At 52.2% G+C, this 25,346-nt stretch overlaps 1 protein-coding gene across 1 annotated transcript; it reads right to left on the bottom strand.

Moving 5' to 3' along the window:
* Positions 1-3,951: 3,951 nt before the first annotated feature.
* On the bottom strand, positions 3,952-15,308 carry LOC113983488 (5-hydroxytryptamine receptor 7-like). Its single transcript, XM_027712643.2, has 3 exons — positions 15,126-15,308; positions 13,623-14,152; positions 3,952-5,715 (listed from the first exon to the last, which is right to left on the bottom strand). Exons 2-3 carry the CDS (start codon positions 14,123-14,125, stop codon positions 4,944-4,946), a joined length of 1,275 nt encoding a protein of 424 aa, XP_027568444.1. The 5' UTR covers positions 14,126-14,152; positions 15,126-15,308; the 3' UTR covers positions 3,952-4,943.
* Between the last annotated feature and the right edge of the window lie 10,038 nt (positions 15,309-25,346).

Consider the following 25,346-nt stretch of genomic DNA (forward strand, 5'->3'; position numbering starts at 1 on the left):
GGTGTCAGGTCCTGCCCCAGCCTGGGCTGTTATGTGGGGTTGCCCAATCCCAGATGGAAGATTTGGCATTTTCCCATGGGAAAACAGGGGGTTACACCGAGCCTTGCACAGAAACCATGTCTAAACAGGGAATTTCCTGAACTGAACAAGGTTGGATGCTTTGAGTGTAGTGGAGGGTGGGAAGGCAGGTGATCCAGACTGTCCTTGTCCTAATAATTTTCCCAAGGCCTATCCTACTGTTGGAAAAGGAATTGTGGGTTGAATAGATCCCTTTAATTTCAAAAGGAAGAATATGGCAAAGGTCTGCAAAATCCCAGCTGGCCTGCAGAGGGTGAATAGGGATAATCACTCCTTCTCCTTCCTAATGCAAGGATTAGCCAGGGCCTAAAGAGCTCAGCAGATGGCAGGTTTACAAGAGTGAAGGGAGACACTTCTTTACCTAAAAAATAATGAAATCCTGGAGCTTGGGGTGGCAGAGGGGGAAAAACTTAAATAGAGTGGAAGGAGAGCACCAGTTGGAGGTTATTAAACACTCCAAGGCCACTTTGGGTCTCTGAACCTTTAATTGGTGGGACAAGGAAGGATCCCACAACAGGTTTGTTGGCCTGTCTGTGTAGGAATCCACCACTGCTCTGTGTTCCAGGCAGGATCCCGGGCTGGATCATCTCCCAGTCTGACGTGGTCGATGTGACATTGAGGAGGTGGAAGAGGTGGCAGGACTCCCGTGGGCACGAAGAACACGGTGGGTTTGCTGAGCTGCCCCTGCAAATCCCCAGCACTTACCCATCAGCCAAACCTATCTGAGAAGTGCTGAGCTCAGGCAGTGGGGGGATTGAGGCTTTTTTGGGGGGAGACACCCAGGCTTCAACCCCCTTGAGCTTCTTGTTACATCTCTGCCTGAGCCCGCCTGGCTTTGCTCAACGTCGGTATCAAAAACCTACAGACCCCAGCTGGGGGGGTTTGTCAAAACTGCCTCTTCTCCCCAGATCACTCTGCCCAAATTCCTGGACGAATTTCCCTTGCACAGGGAGCGGAATAAAAAGCTGATTTGTGACCTACTCATTTTCTGCCTGAATTAGTTCAATTTTCTCCGCCCGAGGCTCCTCATTCTTCTCCACTGTGTTGCTGTTGCCCTGCTGGGACTCCCTCATTGTCCAAGAAAACTTCCTCTTCTCCTCCTAAATTGATGATTTTCTCCCTGGGCTCACATTTTTGCCTAAACAGGGACTCTTTTAGAGCTAATTTCTCTTCAACCTCACACAGTTTTGTTAGCACACGTGTACGTGCTAAAATCGGTTTCAAAATGGCTCAGATTTATTTTAAGCCAGGTTTGTTGGTTTTTTTTGTTTGTTTTTGCAGATGCCAAATGCATTGATTCCTGTCTGACTAAAATAATAAAAAAACAAACCCTACAGAGTATTTTCAGCATGATTTAGTGGCTCATCTACAAGGATCTTGACTGGCTTAACTAAATGGTTGGTGCTCACTCGTGCATGGAAAAGGCCTTGGTGTCTTTGAATGCACATTATTTTATCCAGCCTAAACACAATTTAATCTTGGGGAGATAAAAAGCAAGAGTTTAGGCTGATGTTCAAAGTTTGAGTCAATAACTACTGGGAAAAATCCTGCAAGCCATCTCATTATTTTTTGAGCAAAATGTTTGGTTTCAGTGAAGCTGTTGTGTTTAAATACTCCTGGGTGCAAACTCTTGGAATGGTTTCTTGGAAGAAAGCTTTTCTTTTAAATGTTTCTACAGCTAAAAATGAAAATATAAGGGAAAAAATTGTCAGATGAGCCCTGAGTGCAAGAAAACATTCAATTCCAAGTCAAAGAAAACATTGGGAGTTTTTAAGACAAATAAATCATTTTGCTCGATTCCTTGCTTAGAAGAATTTTGGGTTTGGAATCATCCAGAGTCATATTTTTTTCCCTTACTGTTTTTATTCTGGAAGAACCATCAAACCAGAAAAAACAGTATTTGCCTGATTTAATTTAAAAAGCTCGAACACTGTTTCATGGCTCTTTTGCAGAACAGTTTTAAGCAGCGCTAGAAATACCATCAGCATAGGGATGTTAAGTGGAATTAAACAAGATTATAATTGTTGAAGGCACTTTTAGAATTCCTAATACAGAAAATAAGTAAAATGGTGCCCCTCTGACCTCAGGCATATAAATAAATACACTGCAGCAGGACAACCAGCCTGGATGTGAAATGGGCTGGCCTGGGGCTCTCATATCCCGAGGAGACAGTTGGAATTAGCAGCTGGTTAGTTCTAATCCAGACAGCTCTGTCAAAAGGGCACTGAGGGCTCCGTGGCAGGGAAGGAGCTGCAGGAGCCGAGGGAGGAAATCGGACCCTGCGGGAGCTTCGTGTCCCTGTGGCAGGAACAGAACCAGCAACAGCAACAGCTGCTGCCAAGATGCTGTGTCAGAGGGGATGATGGCCCGCAGCGCTCTGGGGGAGGAAAGGGGTTGTTTGTGTTGAGCAGGCCCTTTGAGATGGGCAGTCAGACCATTCCCTGGAGATGGGGAGTGTGGGGGCTCGGAAGCAGAAGCGTCAGGAGAAGTTGCAACCGTGGTGAGCAGCAAGTGCACTGAGGGGAACACACAGCGCCGAGGGAAAGCAGAGAGGTGGTGCAGAACAAGCTCATGTGGAACCAGGAGGGTGTGTCGTGCCTTCTCCCATCTCGTTGTGTCTGTGGGGTCTGTGGTTTGGGGGGTGCAGGACCACAGGACATCCCAGGGGCACCACTCGGGTTTGGCTGGGCAACAACAACCGTCTTGGGCAGAGTGGTAGAGGACAGGTCCTTGCTGCTGGTGTGACTGGATGTTGTGCTGCTCCTGGACAGGGACAGCAGTCTCTGAGCAGCAGGGAAAAGGGACTGAACGTGGCTGCTGTGCCTTCAGCAAACAGCCTGGTCCAGGAAAACCCAACACTGACACATAACGATAGGTAACAAACCATGGGAGAAAGATGGGTAGAAAGCTGTGAAAAGCCTTAGCAAAATCACTCACTCTTCTTCAAAGAGCTCCTGCCTGGAATAGCAGGTGAAGCAGGGCTCCAGCTACACCCCTAGGATCACTCCTGATTATGTGCTCCTTCAAATCTCTTTGCTGTCTGGTCTTTAAGTATCTCCTGTTGGAGACCCACACAACAGCTACAACCTCCCCTGCTCCTCCCACGTGCAATTCTGACTCTCTGTGTGAGGACAGGAGTCTGGAGAATATCTGGACACATTGCAGTCCCTGTGTCCAACCTCCCTGCTGTGAATTACCAGTCTAAACTGGAGATCTTTCTAGAAAAAGCAAGTGTAAAATCAGACAGGATGGAAATGGCTGGTGAAAAGAGGAGAAGTGAGAGCACAGAAGTTAAACCAGCACTCAGCCAAGACATCCAACACTCATCTTAGATATGGATTAAGGCATCACACTTGTATTTTTGCCAGAGATAGGACTCCCACCACTCACACACTCCTGCTTGATAAAGAAAATCTGGAGGGAGGGGAGGTCTAGAAACAACTTTCCCTCAGCCTCTGAACAGTCTGGCTTTGACAAGAAAACCCAGAACAGGAGACATTCAGCAACTGGAGCACAAATCATCTCCCCTGGAAGTGTCCAAGGCCAGGTTGGACGGGGCTTGGAGCAACCTGGGATAATAGAAGGTGTCCCTGCCCATGGCAGGAGGTGGAACGAGATGGTCTTTAAGGTCCCTCCCAACCCAAACCATTCCATGATTCTACGATTCAATGATCATCTACAAACAGGCAGAGGTTTGTGGGGCTGTCAGGTTGACACAACAAGGTTGGCCATGAGCAAAGAGGATCTGCAGGAAGACAAGTCCCACCACCACATAAAAATAAAGAGGCGCTTTAAAGTCAAAGAGACCAAAGGGTCTACACCAAAATAAGGAAACCAGACTTTTTCTTTTTTTTTTTTTTTTTTTTTTTTTTTTTTAAGAAAAAGATACATCATCCAGTGTGTTTTTTTCAAGCTTGCTGGACATCATACTGAAGCACTGTAAAGCTGTCAGAGAAATTATATGGTTTTGTCTGTTGTCAACCAAAGCGTGCTTTTACGGAGTCAATTAGCCACAAATGATGAGCACACATCACTTGGCTGAGAATGAATTACAGTCCAACCCAATAAACACGAGTGTCTTTGCTCACCGGTCACTGCCCTGACGAGGAGGCCGCCGGACTTTCCTGTCCAACCATAAAGGAAACTCCGTGTCCGTTGGCGTTGGATTCTGCAGGAGTGTCTCCTTCAAATGCTGCAGTGCTACAGTGTGAGGGGAAACGGGGTCATTGGTGTTACTGCTCTGACGTGCAAACCTGGGCATGAGCTCAGAGTGTGAAATGCAATTACATCCGTGGGGAGAGTCCGTATAAGCTGGGATGGCATGAGAGCTTGGATCCACAACGGAGCTGCTGTCGTATTCCATAGAGAAGTGCAGCCAATGGCATCTTTACATAGAGTAATGTGTGCCCTCCACAGACCTTAGAGCCCTTTGTGAAGGTGGAGAGCCACAGTCTTATCAAGTTTTTAAGGTGTTTTTTATGTTTGGTTGGTTGGGAGGGTTTCTTTTCCTCGTTTTTTTTTAAATAAGAGATGGGGAAACTGAGGCACAGAGAGGTGGTTTGAGTTGCCCACAGTTGGTAGACCTTGAACCCCCCCCCGAGTCTTGCTCACAGCTTTTCAGCCCCCACCTTGGACACGGTGAGAAGGAAGGGTTGTTTCCAACGGGAGTTCCCTCCACTTGTTCCCGAGGTGAGGAGAGCCACGGCTCCTCACAGGGAGAGGGGAAGGGGTGCAGTGATGTCTGGCAGGGGGGGAACAACGGCACAAATGGTTTCTGCCAGCCCCAGGAGGGTGGGAGAAGCAAGGAAACCTGAAATGGAGAGGCAGGAGCCGGTCGGTCAGGCACTGGGAGAGAGGACGTGGCTCTACAGGATGCACTCGTGCCTCTCTGTGGCTTTCAGGGCCTCGTGCATGCTGGCGGCCGAGAGCCTCCTGTTGATGTTCCTGTACCTGCACCTCAGGAGGTTCCAGAAAGTAGTCCTCAAGTCCCTGTTGAAGAAGGCGTAGATGAGGGGGTTGATGAGGGAGTTGGTGTACCCCAGCCAGAGCAGAGTCCTCTCCAGCCGCAGCGGGATGCAGCTGCAGCGCACGCCGCAGATGAACGGCCGGGCCGTGGACATCAGGAAGAAGGGCAGCCAGCAGAACGTGAAGGCCCCCACGATAATCCCGAGGGTCCTGGCCGCCTTCTGCTCCCGCTTGAAGATGGAGATGTTCTTCCTGTCCTGCCGGAGCAGCTTGGAGAGCGTGGCGCACTCCTCCGCCGCCTTGGTCCGCCGGGAGCTGTGGTGGCCCCGGCTGGAGGCCTCCAGGCAGTAGACTCCCTCCTCCTCGTAGTGCTTGGGGAAGTTCATGAAGCGGTGCTTCTCGGCGCTCACCTTGGCCGCCTTGTAGATGCGGCTGTACATGACGAGCATCACAGCCATGGGGATGTAGAAGGCCACCCCCGTGGAGTACACGGTGTAGCCGAAGTCCTGGCTGATGAGACACACCCTCTCCACCGTGACGTTCTGGGCCCAGCCGAAGAGGGGAGGGAGGGTGATGGAGGCAGACAGCAGCCAAACGATGAAGACCATCTTGGCCATGAGCTTCCCGTTCTGCCTCACCGGGTACGTCAGCGGGCGAGTGATGCCCAGGTACCTGGACAGGAGAGGAGTTGCAAAGTGTTAGGAGGGATGCAAGGTGTGTGTGCAGTTGGGTGGTTTCATTCCTAATCAGCTGTTAATCATGGAATCAACCAGGCTGGAAAAGACCTCTGAGATCAGCGAGTCCAACCTGTGACCCAACCCCACCTTGTCACCCAGACCACGGCACTGGTGCCACGCCCAGTCTCTTCTTAAACACCTCTGGGGACGGTGACTCCACCACCTCCCTGGGCAGCCCATCCCAATGCCCAATCACTTTCTCTGTAAAGAACTTCTTCCTAATGTCTGATGAGAATTTTGGCCCTCGGAGTGTACGAGAAATTGATTCACCAAATGAAAATGTTCACTTGCCTAAACACCCCAAATGAACTGTTCCCCACCACTTCCTTGCAGCCACACCATGAGCGGAATCACGGAATCACAGGATGGTTTGGGTTGGAAGGGATGTTAAAGCCCATCCAGTTCCACCCCCTGCCATGGGCAGGGCCACCTTCCACTAGCCCAGGTTGCTCCAAGCCCCATCCAACCTGGCCTTGAGCACTTCCAGGGATGTGGAATCCATGACACGAGGTGTCATTAAACTGCTGAGCGCAGTTCAAACTCCACGTGGTTTCCTGGGGAATGTAATGCTTAAAAAAGCTTAGTTTGGGGGAATAAAAATGCTTTAAAAAGCGTATTTTCCCACCAGAACTGTTCTGTACAGAGAATATTCAACAACTTCTGGCCGTGGCATGTAACTCACTCCAAACTGGTGCCCTTCCCAGGGGCAACATCACCCACTCCAGGACTGGGGTGGGTAACGCACCAGGATAAAAACAGGAGTGACTCCAGATGAAATGAGTAGACTCATAGCAATGTTTAGTGGGAAGTGGGAAGGACAACAGCATGCTTTTGTATCTCCAGACAACTCAGGAACTCCAGAAAGAAATACAACCTGCAGCTGAGATGGCCATGAAGAGATCAAGGAGTGATCTCGCCTTTGGGAAGACTCGAGGATGTGCCTGGATGAGCACTGCAAGCAAAGCTAGAGATGGGGTGATGGACTGTTCTGGGGTCAGTTTTGGGGATCTCACAACAAGACATTGAGGGGTTGGAGCGTGACCAGGGAAGGGAACAGAGCTGGGGAAGGGTCTGGAGCACCAGGAGCAGCTGAGGGAGCTGGGGGGGCTCAGCCTGGGGAAAAGGAGCTCCTGGTTAAGCTACAGGATGTAAATTTGAACCATCCCCACTCTTGATTGAGGGGGTTTGTGTGACTGAGAAATTGTGTCCACTGTTGGTTGGTAAATTCCAGTTGTTGTCCAATAAATCAGTAGGGAGTTGGCCTCTGTCAGCCAGTGCTCCCCCTGGAAAATTATCTCCCTGCTACGAAGTTCCAATCAGTCCAGCAAAAACCTTGAGCTGGTCACATGGATTTCTTTCATGTCACAGCCTTTTTGATTTAAATCTCCTGCTGTCAGGCATTTGTAGGTATTTTTAGGCAGGGTCACATCACCTCTTAATTGTTCTTGGATAAGCAGTGTCAGTCCAGAGGGGCAGTGGGAACAGCAGCTCTATGGACACTTTTTGCTGAGAGCTGTTCAAGGGACAGAACAGGCTTTTCTCCCAAAAAAAAGAACATTTCTGTAGGGAATTTTATCTCTGTTGTATCATTTTTTTTCTGACAGTCAGTCTCATTGTAGGTGTTAGGAGATTTTCTCTTCTCTCATTATTTCCCTTTTCCAGATCCTCCCCCAAGATTAGAGGATGGAAATAAAATATATAAAAAAAAAAATCTAATTTCTCCTCCCTTCCTGACTGCTAAATCAATTCAGAACCCAAAGTATTCTCCTCTGACTCCCTGATAAAATGAATTTGAATTCATTCACTGACTGAATTATTCTTTTCCTGGTTTCCTCTGCATATTTTGGAGCCAATCTTAGTTACAAAAACCAACCAAAACTCTCCATGACCATCTGTGTTCACGGAATCACAGAATGGTTTGGGTTGGAAGGGGCCTTAAAGACCATCTCATGGAATTTGGCATCCCAAAAGCCAGGGGCAGGGACACCTTCCACTAGCCCAGGTTGCTCCAACCTGGCCTTGAACAATTCCAGGGATGGGGCAGCCACAGCTTCCCTGTGCAACCTGTTCCCTCCTGATCCGTGGAGAGGAGACTTGGATGTTCCCTAGGCTGGGAGAAAACCCTGCCCTGCTGCTGCAGTTCCAAAATCACCACCCCAAACCCACTCCTCTGAACATCCAAGCCGAGAACTTTGCAGACCGATAAGCGCTGTGCTGCGCGACATCCTTCGTTATGCTATTGCCGGGTTTCTTTGGAAGCCGATCCGCCCGGGATTTGCTGGAACTTCAAGGAATTTACACTCCAGCCGAGCAAAACGAGCGGTGACAGGATTTAAAGAGCAGGCAAAGCTGACACGTTTCATCTGCGGGCGCCTCGTGCCGGCGCTGCCGGAGGAAACGGGGCCGTTCTGAGGGCTTTGCTTTTAATTTCGATGAGAGCAGGAAAAAACCGCAAAATAGGCCGGCGTTTGCGGCAGGGAGGGAGCCGAGGTGGCTCTGACACGCAGCGAAATTCAAACTGAACTCGCTCCCTTTGAATTTCCTTCTTTTTTTTTTGGGGGGGGGGGGAGGGTAGTGTGTGTCGTGCTGCCGATCAAGTTTAGCGGTGATCGGGTAACAAAAGCCAATTCCCAGAGCAGCGATTTAGGGGATTTGCAGGAATTCCACCCCACTCTTCCCCCCCCACCCCCCCTCCTGCCGTGCTGAGCTGATTGTGCAGCCACTCACTCCGTGGGCAATAAACTTCTTCCACATCCTCGTTCCTTGGGATGCCCGGGCAGTCCGAGCCCTGGGTGTGGGGTGGGAGTTCTGCCCCCTCCTGGGCTCCACCAGCGGCTCCGTGGATGAGCCAGTTCTGTGAGTGTATTCTATGCTCAACGGGAATCATGGAATGGTTTGGGTTGGGAGGGACCTTAAAGATCATCTGATTCCATCCCCCTGCCATGGGCAGGGACACCTTCCACTAGCCCAGGTTGCTCCAAGCCCCGTCCAACCTGACCTGGGACACTTCCAGGGATCCAGGGGCAGCCACAGCTTCTCTGGGCAACCTGTGCTAGTGTATCACCACCCTCACAACCAGGAATTCCTTCCCAATATCCCATCCAACCCTGCCCTCTGGCAGTGGGAAGCCACGGTACCCCTTTCTCCAACCTGCAGCTGGTGAACTGGGAAAGGATGAGCCTCCACTCACACGGGTTGAGTGAGGACAAATGAGCCCAGAATTAGGGTTCCCTTGGCCACACTGTTTTACCACAATTCCGTAGGTCCCCTGCAGCCAAATTTAAGCTCCTTCCCTGATTTCCAGGCTGATGCCATCCCTGCCCCATCCTGCTGAAGGAGAGGAGGATGCAAACGGCAGCTGGAGGCAGCAGCTCCCTGTGGCTTCATCTGCCCCTGCCCTAAGTCAGGGTTGGTGGGAGCATCCCAGGGATCCATTCCAGACCCAGTGCAGGGATTTACTCAGCCTGGGACACATTCAGATGGAGGACATGGGAAAGGCAATCCAGCAAAACGCTGTGCAGGCTTCATCCCACTGACTTTCGGGAGGCATCCTTTATCTGAGGATGATCCCAATTTGGAGTATATAATCTGATTTTGGGTGGAAAATACTTGCCAGGGAGATGGGAGAGCCCCAGCAGGGCTGCCTGGGAAATGGATGGAGGCTCTTTTCTCCACCAGGAAAACCAGAAGTGATATGTGGGGTCTGAGGAGCTCCTTTTGTCAGCTGCTTGGCATTTTTATGGAGAGTTTTATCAAAAGCTGAGCAGCCAAAAGAGGGTGGTTTTTTGTTGTTGTTGTTTTGTTTTTGGTTTGTGACATTAAAGAATCTGTAACACTGGCAGGCTTTTACATAAGAAAAATGTAAGGGAAAGATGGATGTTTCCAGCATTTTTCTTTTTTGATTTCAAAGGAAATCAATCAAATCTCTCTCCAGACAAGATTGGTTCTCCCAGTTTCAATGAAAAGGCTTTTAGGAAGAGCTCTGCATTAATAATCAATAATAGCAGCCTACATTTTAATAGTACTCATCATCTTGGGCAAACCAAGTCTCTTTTCTCTCTAAGCTAAGCAAAATATGAGGACACTTCAGCCATCAATAAAAACACAACCTCCTCTTTGGCAGGAGCTGCCTGACAGTGCTGACCAAGTTGGCTTTCAGGGCGGAACTGGGGGAAATATTTGTATTTCCCAGAAGCACCAGTGTTCTTCTTCCTTGCAGGGAGGGAGGGACAGGGGGAGATTTAGATTAATTGAGGTAACAACCATTTAACCTTCCTTGGGTTTTCAGGGTCTCTGCAAGCTCAGCTGTCCTGGTGCTGCAGCTTTGTGGTTGTACCAGCATAGAAACAGAGATGGGTTTTTGGGGATGTTTCCACCAAGAGTTAAACCAAAAATCCTGCCCATCCCCAGTTCAGGAGAAGGTGGAGATCCAGGAATTATCCTGGATCCTCAACCCACCTCCATCCACTGCCTGTGGAAGCAGTGAGGATGTCGGGTTGATGTGGAGCAACAGGGTGTTCGAGACACTGCCTTGGGATAATTCCCACAGCTCACAGCCCATTCCTGGGGATCCTTGAGGCAGGAAGCAGCAGGACAGTGCCCCAGTCACCTCCTCCTCTTATGTGCATCAAAGCACATCCCAGTCATTCCCATTCCCTCCTGCACTTGCAGCATCCCCTTCCTCCCACGCAGGGCCGGGGTGGGCACAGCTGGGAGGACTGTCCACCCCTTCCCTCTGCCCAAATCACAATCCTTGCTGGGTTTCTCTTTCCCCAGCTGGAAATACATCTTGGATAACTGCCTTCTAACCTCTCAACTGCCCCATCAGGGGAGGATCAGGCTCTGGGAGCAAACAGGGGTGCTGTTCCTGGGCCAACACACCTGAAGTTCAAGCCTGAGCCAGAATTTTCAGGCTCTGGAGCAGCCTCTTGCGACCCAGATTTTTCCTCCCTCACCCTGCTGAGGGGTCTGAAGCCACTTGGTGCTTCCATCCTTTCCTTTGCTGCAGCTCCCTCTTCCTCTCTGACATCCCAAAAGGACTTTTCCCTTTTGGGAAAGGGAAAGGTTGGGGTGGGGTTTGCCTGGCAGAGGTGCAGCAGAGAGGAGGAGGTGTTTGAGAGCCCTGTGAGGTGGGAACAGGATCTTGTCTCCCAGTTTACAGGGATCTTCCCTGGCTGTACAGCCTGGGAGTGCAGCTTAGAGCAGTCACAGGGCTGCTCCCATTTAATCCAGGGGTTTCCTCTATGCAATTCCTGCCCATCCTACACGGAGCAGTTTCCTCCCTGCTGCCTTTCTCCAGGGCCCTCAGCACCCCCTGGGAATCGGCCTTGGCACGAGTGGTGTCCACACTCCCCAGAAACTTCCTGGCCAGTCCCAGTTTAATGGGAAGAGCCAAACTGACATCAATCCCAGGCATGGTGTCCTTGGATAGGGATCTGCTCACAGGAACAGTGACACTGGGAAGGAGAGATGTGATGGATGAGTGGAATCAACTGCGATGATTTTGGAGAAAGATCTTGGAAGAGTCTTTCTCCAAGGGATGAGGTGAGATTGGATGGGATTGGTTGGTTGGGAGAGGAGGGGAAGGGAAGGGGAAGAGGAAGGAAACGGGAAGGAAAGGAGGAGGAAAGGGAAAGGAAAGAGAAAGGAAAGGGAAGGGAAAGGGATAGGAAAGAAAGGAAAGGGAATATATGTAGTGGGATAAACCAGGGGTTTTGAGGACTTCAAATGGAATGGAGGGAGTTGTTGACATGGTTAGGCAAGGGAAAGAGGGAGGGGAAAAGGGAAAAGGAGAGAGGGGAAAAAGAAAGGGGGAAAGATGGGAAAAAGGGGAGAGGAGGAGAGAAAAAGGAAGGGAAGGTTTGGGAAGGGAAGGTTTGGGAAAGAAAGGGAAAGGGAAAGGGAAAGGGAAAGGGAAAGGGAAAGGGAAAGGGAAAGGGAAAGGGAAAGGGAAAGGGAAAGGGAAAGGGAAAGGGAAAGGGGAAGGGGAAGGGGAAGGGAAAGGGAAGGGGAAAGGAAAGGGGAAAGGAAAGGGGAAAGGGAAAGGGGAAAGGGGGAAAGGAAAGGGGAAAGGGAAAGGGAAAGGGAAAGAAAGGGGAAAGGGAAGGGAAAGGGAAAGGGAAAGGGAAAGGGAAAGGGAAAGGGAAAAGGGAAAAGGAAAGGAAAGGAAAGGAAAGGAAAGGAAAGGAAAGGAAAGGAAAGGAAAGGAAAGGAAAGGAAAGGAAAGGAAAGGAAAGGAAAGGAAAGGAAAGGAAAGGTCAAAGGAAATTTTTAAAGCAAAGCCAATGTGATGAGTGTGTAGCTGCTTCCCTGTTCCTCACCCATCAGGAGGAAGCATTAACATATTTCATTCCTGCATTTAATCCCTTCTCTCCAACACAGTCAGGCTTCTGTCAGCTCAGAATGCACCTGCTTTTTTTCCAAAAGGCCTTTTTATTAAAATAAAGCAAGTTCAGCAGTAGAGCTGGACCTTGCTGTGGCCTGGGAGGGGTTTTGCTCTGGACCAGCAGCTTGGAGCTGCTCAGAGCCGTGAGGCAGAGGGCAGCTCCCAGGGGAGCAGTGCCTGGTGTCAGGGAGGGCTCCACAGCAGGACTTGCTGTGGCCTTGCCAGGGGTGACACCGAGCAGAGCAAGCAGGGCTTGCTCTGTCCTTTCTGCTTTGTCACCCTTCCTCACACCTCGGAGGTGACCGGGGAGGTGGCACAGCTGGAGGGACATCTCGTGGCATGTGGCCCTTCCCTGAGCCGCTGTCACAAGCCAGCCCAACTCAGCAGTGCCAGATAAACCCGGGCTGACCCCCTGACAAAGCCAGCCCACGTCAGCCCCGGCCCCCCGGCAGCACCGTGTCCCTCATGACGCAGGCTGGGCTGCTAAAATTAGACCCACAAGGTGCTGACTTGCCCAAGCCTTGCCAGTTTGCCAGGCAGGCTTAGCCTTTCCCTCCCAGCCCACAGGTGTGGGAGTTGGAGACAGAAAACCCTCACGAATGCACTCACTGGGCTAAACCCAGTTTGGGATGGGGTGGGGGGAGTCGCTGACATCCTCAGCCAAGGCACGAGTCCAGGGAGCAGCAGAGCATCCCACAGAACTGGCTCCAGCAGCCCTGGAACCTGGATTTTCAAAGAGCATCTGGGGTTGGGTGTTTTTTTTTTTTGCTTTCCTGAATAGTTTTATGGTCCACAGAGAAGGTCAGGTGGGTTTATCCTACAGGTGCTGTTCCTTAAGCCAAGAAAGAACAACATGAAGCAGCTGCCTAAAGGGGGAAGACAAGGAAGTAACTTAACGAAGTTACTTAAAAAAGCACCCTGAGCCAGCTCTTCCAGAGGGACTGAGACACCAAATTCCTACAGAAAGTCACCTATGAACCCAACTCTTCCAGAGGGACTGAGGCACTGAACTCCTATAGAAAGGCATCTGGGAGCCCAGCTCTTCCAAAGAGATTGAGGCACTGAATTCCTATGGAAAGGCACCTGGGAGCCCAGCTCTTCCAGAAGGACTTAAGCACCAAATTCCCATAGAAAGGCACCTCTGAACCCAGGTCTTCCAGGAGGACTGAGGCACGGAATTCCTACAGAAACCCACCTGTGAGCCCAGCTCTTCCAAAGGGACTGAGGCACTGAATTCCTACAGAAACCCACCTGTGAGCCCAGCTCTTCCAAAGGGACTGAGGCACTGAACTCCTATGGAAAGGCATCTGTGAGCCTCAGAGGGACTGAGGCACCGAATCCCTATAGAAAACCACTTGGAAAACACATATGGAAACACCAATCCACCCAGGAACACGATCCCAGTGGCCCTCAACCTCCAGCAACCCCCTTATTTTGGAGCCCAGTGCCCCCCTTACCTGTCCACGCTGATGATGCACAGGGTCATGATGGAGGCCGTGCAGCACATGACGTCCATGGCGATGAAGACGTTGCAAAACACCTTCCCAAAGAGCCACTCTCCCCCCACCAGGTCCGTGATGGTGACGAAGGGCATGACGGCGAAGGCCACCGACAGGTCTGCGGCCGCCAGGGACACCACCAGGTAGTTGGAGGGCTGGCGGAGCTTCTTGACGATGCACACGGAGATGATGACGAGCCCGTTGCCGGCGATGGTCATGAGGATGATGATGGAGAGCACGGCCCCGATGACGACCTTCTCGGTGTCCCCATAGAGCAGGATCTCCTCGCCGCAGTCCGTGGCGTTGGTCAGGTTGGAGGGCGGCAGGTCCGGCTCGGCTGGGGGTTCCTCAGTCATGAATGGATTCGGGAGCGATTCCCGAGCCGGGGGCTGCCGCTCTGCGCTCTCCACGAAGAGAAGGTGTTGCTCCAGGAACCTCCTGGGGGTGGCCCTCAGCAGCATGCTCTGAACTCGCCCCGGCAGTGACACCTCCGGCAAGGACAAACCAGAGCATTTTGTCACAAGCGCGCTGAGAAAATAAAATATTCTCTCCCCCCCCTCCTCCTCGCCTCTCCCTCCCCTTCCACCTCCCCGGCTGCTGCCTCCCGAAGCTGCGGCTGGATCTCACGTGCTCAGCAAGGAGCCGCTTCCCAAGTCTCCTTAAAGACGCGCAGTTTCCCGGGGGAGGCTTGGAGAAAGCTCCTCTCCACTTTTAAAGGAGCACAAGCCGCCTGCAGCGTCTCCCTGGTCATCCCTGTGCTTTTCCCGAAGAGAAAAGCTGCCCGCGGATTGTGTGCCACTGCCGGGCTGTGCTGCTGGGCTTGCACTTCTCCTCTGCATCCATACATTTAATCCCAGGCAGCCACATCCACGGTCTCCTACGCGGATATCGGGGGGAATGCGACAGCACAAGTCACAGCCACGAATGTGGGCGCACACACAACCCCCCCTCCCCAACACACACCCCGCCGGCTGCATCTCCCGCGAGTGTCACACACAAACTTCAAAGCCGGGACTGCAAATCCACGCACATGGCATGGAATGGCCACACGGAACCATCCACAGGCGCGGGGGCACCGTGTGGAGCTGCGGATCGCGGCGGCAGCGGATCCATCACACGCAGCACCCCCGGGGTACCACGCACAGTCCCCATCCACGGCTCATTCCCGGAGCCAGAGCATCGCCACCACGCACAGCAGGGATACACGGAGAGCAGCTACCGCCCGGGAATCCACCCCTGGAAGTATTTTCCAGCCATCCACAAGGAAACTTTGGGGCAGGGCTCACCCCCGTGCAGGGCTGCGAGCATCGCGCACGACCTGCATCCTCGTTTTTGTTTGGTTGGTTTTGCTTCAAACCCCGTTTTCCCCCTGAAGTTTTGCTTCAATCGAAGCCGGATTGCAACCCCCTCCTCCCCTTTGCATCCCACTCCGGGCTGGGGTGATGGGGGTCCCAGAGTTACCTGTGCCGAGGGGGTGAGACATCCTCCAGGCGAGCCCCTGCGAGCTCCGGGCAGGCGAGGAAGCAAAAAGCCACCCCCGGAGCATCCTTGTCCCCTCCCCGCCTCGCCGGTCCCTCCTACCGCCCTCCCCTCTCTCTCCCGGGCAGGGACCCAGATGGTCCCTGGCTCCCTCTGAGCCCCAGGGAGGAGCAAAGAGAGGGAAGGGGGGGTCCGGGCTGGATCCCGCGGCGATGGGAGGGAGAGGGAAGGGAACGAATGAGGATCTGGAGGGAAAGGCTGGAAGTTGAGGAGATGCCTTTGAAGGCGGGAGGCAGGAGGAGCAGCCTGGATCCCAGCAAGCGGGGGGACGGGGAAAGGCTATTTCCCGAGCACCCTTCCCCAGGATTTTTTATTATTATTTTGCAGGAGAGGGTTCCTTTCCCCATTCCACGTGTCTTCCCACCCCTCCTGAGTGTAGCAGGTCCCGCATTCATTCAGCTCCTCACTGGAGAGCAGCAAACAGCCAGGGAGAGGCAGATCCCTAAAGATGAGCCTTTCCCTTATCCTAGGAACGTGGAAACAAGGACTATAAAGAAACCAGGCAACAACACGCAAAGATCCACTTCCACCTCCCTCTCCACCAAACGCTTCATGGACACTTTGGAGCAGGGATCACTCCGGTGCTTCAACCCAGGGCACCAGACAAGGCGCTGTTTGCTCCTCCCGGGGTGGAAGATGCGGAGCAGAGACACCTCCTGCACCGGCTGCTCCTAAGGGCAGTTCCCTCGGGAATATCCCGGGCGGATGGGCAGTGTGGTGCTTCTCGCCTTGCCCCACCCCGCGCCCCTCGGGATGCTGGAATTCGGACAGGGGAGGTGCAGGCAGGCGGCTTTGGAGCTGTTTGCAGGCTCGGGAAGCGATTCCCGCTGCCCTGCCCCGTGCCAAGCACTTCAGGAGCAAGACGGGAATCTCATCCCCGGTACCAGCAGCTCCCTCGCCCGTCCCATGACCCCGGCACCCTCCAGCCCTCCCGGGGACAGCGCGGAGGGCTGATGATGGGGAAAACACCTTTAAATCTCGGCGGTGCCAAGCCCCGCATCACCTCCGGTCAGAGCCGGCGCCACCCCCGAGGGATTTTTGGGGCAGATGTTCCCGGAAAAAGGTCCATGTGCGAGGAGAGCGCCGGGCAGCTAAAACGGGGCTCTTCAGGCTGCGCTAAACGCCGGGGTTTCTCCTTCGCTGCTCGAGCTTCGCAGCGTGTGTGGGAGGCTGGCGAGAACAGCTTCCTCACCAGGGCAGGACGTGCTGGAGCTCCCGGTTTTTTTTTTCTTTTTTTTTTTTTTCCTTTTTTTCTTTTTTTTTCCTTTTTCCATTACAGGTGTTTTTTTTTCCCCCAGCCCCTCAAGAGCAGTGACGTGCCAAGGTGGGATGGGACCGATGCAAACCTGCAAAACCCGGTCCCCGCACGGTCTGGGGACCGGGAGCTGCCTCCGTGGCCGGTCTGAAATCACTGATGTTTGCCAGAAAAATACATCCCGTATTTCCAAGGAGAAAAAGGGGATCTGCAGAATTCCCTGCTGCAGGAATGAAGGGTTCTGCGGTCTCAAAACCCCGACAAACTCACCCAAGAAGAAAAGCACCCCCCCAAGGACCAGCTTAGGTGGCCTGTGGCCAGATGCCTGGAGAATTTCAGGGAAACGATCTTTGCCTGAACTTCAGACTCCTGCCCTGCTTCCACCCCTGGGAGAGGGGTTGGCAGGAAGAATATGAGGTGGGAGATGGGCAGGAGGGGCTTCTCCAGCTTCCTGGAGGTTGCCTTTGGGAGAACAACACCCCAGGCAGCTCCTGTGCATTAGTAAGGAGAGACAGGGAGGGATTTTTTCCTCTCAAGGCACTGCTGGGAAGCATCTGGATTATGCACAGCAGTCGAGTCCTGGCAGGGAGGAAGGAGAGAAGGTGCTTATGGAGGTGATGAACTTCATGGGCCCTTTGCTCTGGTCTTCCAGGACCTCGTGGTAGAGCCTCAAAATCCTGCAGGAGCTTCAGGGGGGCAGCATTAACCCCCTTAGTTCTCATCCCAGCCCCACTTCTGTAGGATACAACCCACACAGCTTCTCCCTTTCAAACCTCCTGTGGGTCTGGGGACTCCAGAGGAGGGTTTTTTTCCCACCTTTCCAGGGGAACGAGTTGCTCTCATAACTCGGGGAGCAACAGAATTTCTGCAAAAACAGGCAGAAAGCCACTGCCAGCTCATGGGACTGTGCACTGAGGGCACATTCTCTGCATGGGCTGATTTTCGGGAGGACAGGAGGGAAAGTGCCGATTTTTGTGTGAAGAAAGAATTAAAATAATGGTTATTTTTCTGGCTGAAGCCCTTGGTGCAGCATTTCTCCAGCCACAGGCCATGGTGACCTTGCTAAGACACTTATTCCTGGGGCACTGGGAAGCACTAATTGCATTTAATGGCAATTAGGGGAGGAAATGGCCAGTGTGCCTCAGCTCAGCCACTAACTGGAGCTTTCTTCCTTTGGCTGAGGAGACTGGAGCACGGAATTGAGGAGCAGGGATGTTGCTGAAGCCAGAGCGACGAACCCCAAGGAAAATTGTCCTCCAAAATAAAGCTGAGGAGCAGAGGGAACAAAAAAACCCCCAAAGCTTCCCCCTCCATCTGCAGCGGGGGAGAAGTGAACAAAGTCCTCCCGCTGTTTTCCACCAGGTACATTATTCCATTTCCGTGTACAAATGACCATAAAGTGGCTATTTTATTAACAAATAATTGTTAATATTACGCCCTATTAAGCCCAACGGGCGAGGTAACAGGCACAGTTATTAATATGCAAATTTTGAGAGATCTCATTAGCTCCGAGGCCCCTCCGCCTCTCCGTGTTTTCGGGAGCAGCATCCCAAAGCAAACCCTCCCTGCACCACGGGGGTGGATCCCAAAGCAAACCCTCCCTGCACCACGGGGGTGGATCCCAAAGCAAACCCTCCCTGCACCACGGGCGTGGACATTTCCCCCTCGGAAAGGCAGAGCCTGCCCAGATGGATACAATTAATTCACTGGAGACCCACCAGCTTTCAAGGAGCATCTCTGAGGATGAGAGAAGTTTGGGATGAACTGGTTCTGGGGTATCCCAACCCCCTCAGATTTGGAAAATGGGGAAGCTTAACCCACTCCCTCACAGGAGTGTGGCCAATAACCCAAAGCTGTGGGGATACCATGGGGCTTCTCCCAGGGTTGGGATCAGGAATAAGGATGAATGAGGTGTTTCAACGACCCAAATTGCTCAAATCATCACCTTCTCTCCACGGGCACCTCCTGCTTTCCCTCTGAGGCTCCCCTGCTCCCGTCTCCTCCTGACGAGCCTCAGGGAACACCTCCCCAGGGGTCTTCACCCAGCAAACACCAGCTCAGGGAGGTGGGAATGTGGCACCCAAGACCTCGTTGGGTCTCCCAGACATCGATGCCTTGACTTGGGGTCCAGCCCACGGCGGGGGCCAGTCTCATTCCCTTGGGATGTGGGCTGGGGAATGGGGCTGGCAGAGCTCTGTGGTGACTGAATGGGAGCTTGGGGGGGGGCGGGGAACTGAGGCACTTGGAAGGCCCAGGAAAGCAGCAAAGCTCTGCCTTTCTGCTTTTCAAACCACATGTCTGTCCCTCAAAAGTCAACTTACAATTTTTAAAAGGACAAAAGGCGTTTCAAGAAGAGACCCCAAATAAGAAATTATGGCATTTAAGTGGAACGGTTTTGGCTGGACCAGAACAAGATCTCATGGAATCATTGAATGGGTTGGGTTGGAAGTGATTTTAAAGATCCTCTTGTTCCCCTGCCATGGGCAGGGACACCTTTCACTAGACCAGGCTGCTCCAAGGCCAAGCCAACCTGCCCTTGGACACTTCCCTGTCCCTATTCCCTGGTGTGAAGTCCTCAGCCCAGTTAACCATTCCTGCATCCTCCCATCCCTTTGGCTTCCCACTCCACAGTGGTGACATCAGTAGCCAAAGGATTTCAGCCAGGGGATCCAACCAGCAAAGGGCTTTCTGCCTAAAATCCCGTTTCCATGAAGGGAAAAGCCGAGCCAGAATGAATGAGTTAAAGATTTACCTGTGACTTAAAGCTCTGAGTCGGGTTTTTGGTTTTTCCGATTTTACTGCACCTCCCTAAAAATAGAAAAATAAAAATTATAAAATTAAACTTTTCAGTTATTTATAAAGGCTCCCCATACGTTTTGCCGTTTGAGCAGATGGGGAGCAATTGGAAATGTCACCGGAAAACGCCATCCAAAGGAGGCATCCTGACAGTTCATCTCCAAACGGAGGATTTGCTGACGAGCAGTGGGTTTTAACGCCGTTCCAGGCAGCCACGCTCCCTCTGCTGGAGTCTGCACAGACAACAGGCAGCTTTTGGTGCTGAAATCACAATTTTTGGTTACATGGGAGGGCTCTCAAGGAGTTTTCTCTGTGCCCCATCGCAGATAAATCCAGGGCAAGGCGTGCTGGCAGCTTCATCCCGATGTCCTGCACGGGTGGGGTGGTGCCAGGGGAGGGTGGGGATAAGCAGGAAGGACCTTTGGGGATGAGGTGGAGGGAGAGAGGCCCCTGACAGGAGACTTTTAACCTGCAGCTCCTCCCGTGGTGCCAAAAGGATTTCCAAGGGGGATGAAGAAGTCAGAGAAAAACCAAAAACCTGAAATAGGAGAGGAAAGGGTGAGGAATGAGTGATTTAGCTGAAGTTTCCCACACAAACCCTTGGGCCCTGCAGCTCTGGCTCACACCTGTAGTCACCCATCTGCCAGAGCTTTATTAATGAGCTGGTCTCATTAGTGCTCATTGTTTATTCAAAGCCAGGGATGTGCAGCATTCCCACCTCCTGCTCTCCCATCCACCTGTTCCAAGGGCTTGGGCAGAGCCTGATTTTAGGTGTAATCCAGGGACGGAGCTGCTGGTTTAGGTTTTGGGGCTCAGGTGGAGTCATGCAGTGTGGAACCAGCCCCCCCTTGGTGGCAGGGGAAAGGTTTGGAGAAAAGGAGGCTCAGGGGGGACCTTCTGGCTCTGCAACTCCCTGACAGGAGGGGGGAGCCAGGAGGAGTCGGGTTCTGCTCCCAGGGAACAAGGGACAGGAGGAGAGGGAAAGGCCTCCAGCTGTGCCAGGGGAGGTTTAGGATGGATATTGGGGCAAATTTTTTCCTGGAAAGGTTTGTCCATCCCTGGCACAGCTGCCCAGGGCAGTGGTGGAGTCCCCATCCCTGGAGGGATTTCAAAGCCCTGTGGATGTGGCCCTTGGGGACATGGGTCAGTGGTGGCCTTGGCAGAGCTGGGGAATGGTTGGACTGATGATCTCAGAGGGCTTTTCCAACCTTCATGGCTCTGTGGTTCTCTGCTTGTCCTGTTACACCTTTGGACCATCCAAATTGTTGAGGGAGACAAGTGGGTGATGCAGAGCAAGTACTTCTGGCCAAGTTTAAAAGCCAGCAGGATACATCCCTCTGCAGAGCAGCAGGACAAGGGAAGGTTCCTGCAGGACATCATGGCCAGCCTAAAGCTGGAAACATGACCTGTGCCTGCAGAGACTGAGCTCACAGTGCTCCATCCCACTTGTGATTGCAGAGCAAACCACTAGAGAAAAGCCTTCTCTGAGGATTCCTCTGGCCCTTGGCTTTGGACACAAGTGCTGCATGAAGGCAATGCCTTGGAAGTGTCCAAGGCCAGGTTGGACGGGGCTTGGAGCAACCTGGGCTAGTGGAAGGTGTCCCTGCCCATGGCAGGGGGTGGGACTGGATGGGCTTTGATGTTGTTTCCAACCCAAACCATTCCATGATTTGTGTTTCTGCTCAGGATTTGGGGCTGGCTGAGCTTGAATCGAGCCATGCACCCACTAACTCCCCATTTCGAGCCCGGGGTTCTCTGTGCTCGGTGCCAAAGCACCTGGAAGTGCAGGTGGGCCGGTGTGGTGGAGCCAACGTTGCAGGTTTGGAAGTGAAATCCCTCCTTGTCTTCTGTTGTCTGTCCCCTAGATGGCACCTGCTCTCAGCAGATTAAATCCCTGCTGAAAAAACAGCGGGTTTCGGCGCCTGGGAGGGCTCGGGGCTGCAAAGTGCTGCCCAAAAACCGAACACAAACCCCCACCCCAAACAAAAATAAATAAATAAATAATATTCAATTTTGTTATTATTTTTTTTGGCTCTGACACTAAAAACTTCAGGTATCTGACCCACTCTTGGCTGCAACATTTCTCCTGCCTTCTCTTCTGGTCCATCTCTGGGCTCCTGATCCCCCTAAAATGCAGGGCACAGGGGTTAATGGGTTCCTTCTCACCAGCTCTGCTGCAGTGGCACATCCTGGGGCTGTGACAGACCCTGTCAGACCTGGAACACTCCAGGGACGTATTCCAGTCCTATTTAGGGCTGGGAAGTGCAGGGAGGAATATCCCAAACCCCCTTTTCAGTTTAAACCAAAGCAAGATGTTGAGAAGGGAAACCTACTGACAGAGTCAGAGCAGTTTGAAGAGGCAGCCACCCTAAATAATCCCTTTTTCCATGCCTTCCACACCAAGCCACGGTACAGGGCAAACCCCCAGCTCACACCCCTGGGGCCTGGCTCCTCTTTGAACAGTTTATCCATGTAATTTTTGGCCAATGCAGGTTTCAATCCTCCTGCAAAGCTCCTGGCAGAGCTTCACATTTGTGTCCTGGTGGGGAAGGAAGGACATGGTGGGGGGAAACACATCCCCATCTGACCCTTTCCTTCTCCAGCTCCAATCTGCAGCAAATGCCACTGCCATTTAGACCAGCTATTATTAGAAATCTGCTTTGAAAGGGGGCACTTGGCACCTTGCAGGGTTATGGCCCTGCCAGGCAGATGCTCATCCACTAAAATTCCATGCAGTGACATCCAGAAGGTGACAAACACGCTCTTCCCACCTCCTTCCTGCTCCTCAGCATCCATCCTGAGGGGTTTGCTGAATTCCTGCATATTCACAGTCCTGGTGTAGCCCTGAGTCCCAGAGGTGCTGCACAGCATTCCCAGCTTTCCAAGGCTATTCCTGGGCTCCAAGCAGGGACCTGAGGGAGGGACCCTCCTGGACTGGAGGAAGGGAGATCCCACAGGGGCACCATGGACCTCCAGGTGACCCCACATCTCCCAGGAGGCTCTGTCTGATGGGGGCACAACCACTTCTTACCAACTCTTCCATCCTGGGCTCGGGGTCTCCAGCGTGTCCAGGAGGGAATAGCCTTGGATAGGACACACTTAAAGCTCTCCAGTCATCCTGAAAGAACAACAGAGAGCTGCAAAAAACAGCTCCTGAGCCTCCCCTGACCCCATTTCTTCTCTCTTCCCAATGGGATGGTACAAGGTTGGTGCAGCAAACACGGTCTGAGCACCCCTGCCCTGCACATCCCAACAATCCCCATGGCAGAGTGTGGAGCACCTCACATCCCAGAAATCTGAGGCTGCCCACGTGCCCTGCAGCCCTCCAAAGTCAGCACCACACAAACTGCCTCCCCCTTGGCCTGCTATTTCCCACATCTAGTTTATTTTATCTACATGCATTTATACGAGGGTCACCAACATTGCTCCTCCTGGTGGAGACCAGACCTGGGAGAGGAATCCCAGAGGACCTGGGGAGATGCAGTGGCTGGAGACCAGGAACAGGGCTGCAGGCTCTGGCTCTTCCCAGATGATGCTTTGAGACCCTCCCCAGCCATTCTCAGCCTTGCTCTCACCTCAACCTCAGCTTGTGTTCACACTCAAAATCTCCTCTTCCAGCAAAGGGAGCTCCTCCAGGATCCCTGAGGGAGCTGGAGGGCAACTATCCAAGCCTGGATCCTGTGGTAGGTAACTAGAGAATTTACTCCTTGCAGGAGTGGGTCATTCCCAGTCCCACATGACAATATTCACCAGGTTTGGGGCTCATCTCTGGTTTGGATGATGCCAAGGAAGTCAGAGCCAGGTCCAGATGCTCTCAGGGCACCACATCAGGTAAAAGGTGCAATTATTTCTTATCCTTCCCCAATTAAATGATGAAATAATCCAATTTTTGGCTCCCCAGCCTCCCACAAATAAGATGTGTGTTCTTACACCCACAACTGAGATGCTCAAATGCCCCAAGTGTTGGGGATGACACAAATATCACCAGAGAAATACAAACTCTGCACTAGGGGGAAAATCCAAGCCACACTGGGAGCTTTGGTTTAAATAAAAGACACTGATTAAGCACAAAGTAGGAATATATAAACAGCATATTTCTTTTTATTTTGGTTTTAAGCACAGAACTTCCTTCTACAATAAAGGAATTACCTCTCCCTCACCCCTGGCCCCAGGCAACTCTTATCCAAAGAAATCATTCCCTGGAAAATCAGCACTAGGCAGAGACATGCACTGGGAGAGGAGAATTAGGAAGTGCAGTATCCACAGGCCAGGTCTCCCTGAACAGGAACAGGGGCTTTCCCTCACCTAAAATATTCCCAGCAACCTTCTGGTCACCCAACACAGAAAGATTTATCCAGGGAAAACCCTTGGGAGACGCTGGAAAATAAACCCAACTCTGTAGAGAAAGGGGATGAAGGATTTGAGCTGAGCTCAGGAAGGTTTCTCCTCTTCAACAGAGCTCATCCTGCATTTACACTCCCTCCAAGGAAAGCAGGAGGAGAAAGTGAGGGAGTATTTAAGAAGCAGCCCCTTTCTCAGGTGGGAGCAAAGGGTTGGTTTGCATTAATACTAAATTAAACTTCGGATAAAGTTTGGGGTTTTTTTTTAGCAGCTGAACTGCTGCACTTCTGAGTAAGAGAATTTCTGTTTTCTGGGGTAACATCCCATAGAACCACTGAATGTCCTGAGGTGGAAGGGATACAGAAGGATCATCGAGTTCAACCCCTTCCTGAGTGAGAACAAGGTGTAAATTCCTATCAACAAAGAGGACTGGGAGAACTGGGGGGCCTGAACACCCTCAAAAATAACAGAGCACTGAGCCACTGTCCTTATTCAATCAGGGTGGCTCCACCAGACACCAGATCCTCCCAGGGGTCAGCAGCACAACGAGCCTCTCACTTCCCAGGGGCTGCTGTGCCTTGCAGCTGAATCCTGCTTCATCCCATGGGAAGGGATCCATTGAAACCTGCTGGGCAGTTCACAGCCCAGCTTCAGGTTGGACACGGCCAACACACATCCCAGCGGACACAGCTCCGGATTTGGGCACTTAATGCCAGGATCAGAAGTCCTGGAGATGGGAGGGAGCTGCTAATCCCTGGGGAGGCAAAGGAATCTCTGCAATGAAGGGCATGGAGTGAGGGAACAAGGGGGAGTGGCTTCAAATCAAAAGAGAGTAGGTTTAGATGGGAGATTGGGAAGGAATTCCTGGTGGGGAGGCCCTGGCAGAGGTTGCCCAGAGAAGCTGTGGCTGCCCCATCCCTGGAAGTGTCCAAGGTCAGGTTGGACAGGGCTTGAAGCAACCTGGGATAGTGGAATGTGCCCCTGGAGTGGAACTGGATAATCCTGAAGGTCCCTTCCAACCCCAACCACTCTGGGATTCTGTGATGATGTGAATGACTTAAAATCCTGTTTATGTAGGCTGGGACTTACCTGGGGCTGCAGTTTGAAATCAGTGCCATTGGTCCCAAATTTGAGAAACACGTGATGCTTCACTTAACAGAAAGGTGACCAACATAACTCCCAAAGAGGAGGGAGGGGACACGGCCTGAGCTCACTTGTGTCACTCAGATGTCCATGAGCCACCTCCTGAAAAGGGATCACCGGCAGCACTGGAGGGTTCCAGCCCAGCAGGGCCCTGTTCCCCTGCTATCACTCACAGCAATGCTGCAGAAACCACCCAAGCCATCCAATCGTGTCAAACTTACCTAAAAAAAAAAGCACATTAAGACACCAGTTGTTGCTGATGGGCAGAGGGAGAACTGCTCCCAGCCCTTCCACAAGCCTCCTGAGCACTGACACCGACCCCCCACCTGTTGAATTCAATGTGAGGATTTTCTGCAACCTTCACATCACATAAATACTTCACTGCCAGAGAGCTCCTTTTTCTTTTTTTCTTTACATGCTAAGAAATGCCAGCACAGCTCAGCTCAGCTCAAGAAGGAGAAAATTTAATTGCAAGCTGTTTTTCCAGCTCCTTGCATTTTGTTCCTCTTTTTGGGTTCCCACCTGTGGGCACAGAAGGGGCCCTGCTGGCTTTTGCAGCGGCAAGGATTTGTCCCAGGGATGAGGTGCAGCCTCCAGCCCTCCAAAGC

This window comes from Pipra filicauda, unplaced genomic scaffold (assembly GCF_003945595.2).
Source record: "Pipra filicauda isolate LSUMZ 115617 unplaced genomic scaffold, ASM394559v2 scaffold635_size200075_pilon, whole genome shotgun sequence".
Taxonomy (NCBI): Eukaryota; Metazoa; Chordata; class Aves; order Passeriformes; family Pipridae; genus Pipra; species Pipra filicauda.

Coding starts and splice junctions, on each gene's coding strand:
- LOC113983488 (XM_027712643.2), bottom strand. CDS start 14,125: ATGCTGCTGAGGGCCACCCCCAGGAGGTTCCTGGAGCAACACCTTCTC. Junction 5,716..13,622: donor TGCATCATCAGCGTGGACAG/GTAAGGGGGGCA, acceptor TCTCCTGTCCAG/GTACCTGGGCATCACTCGCC.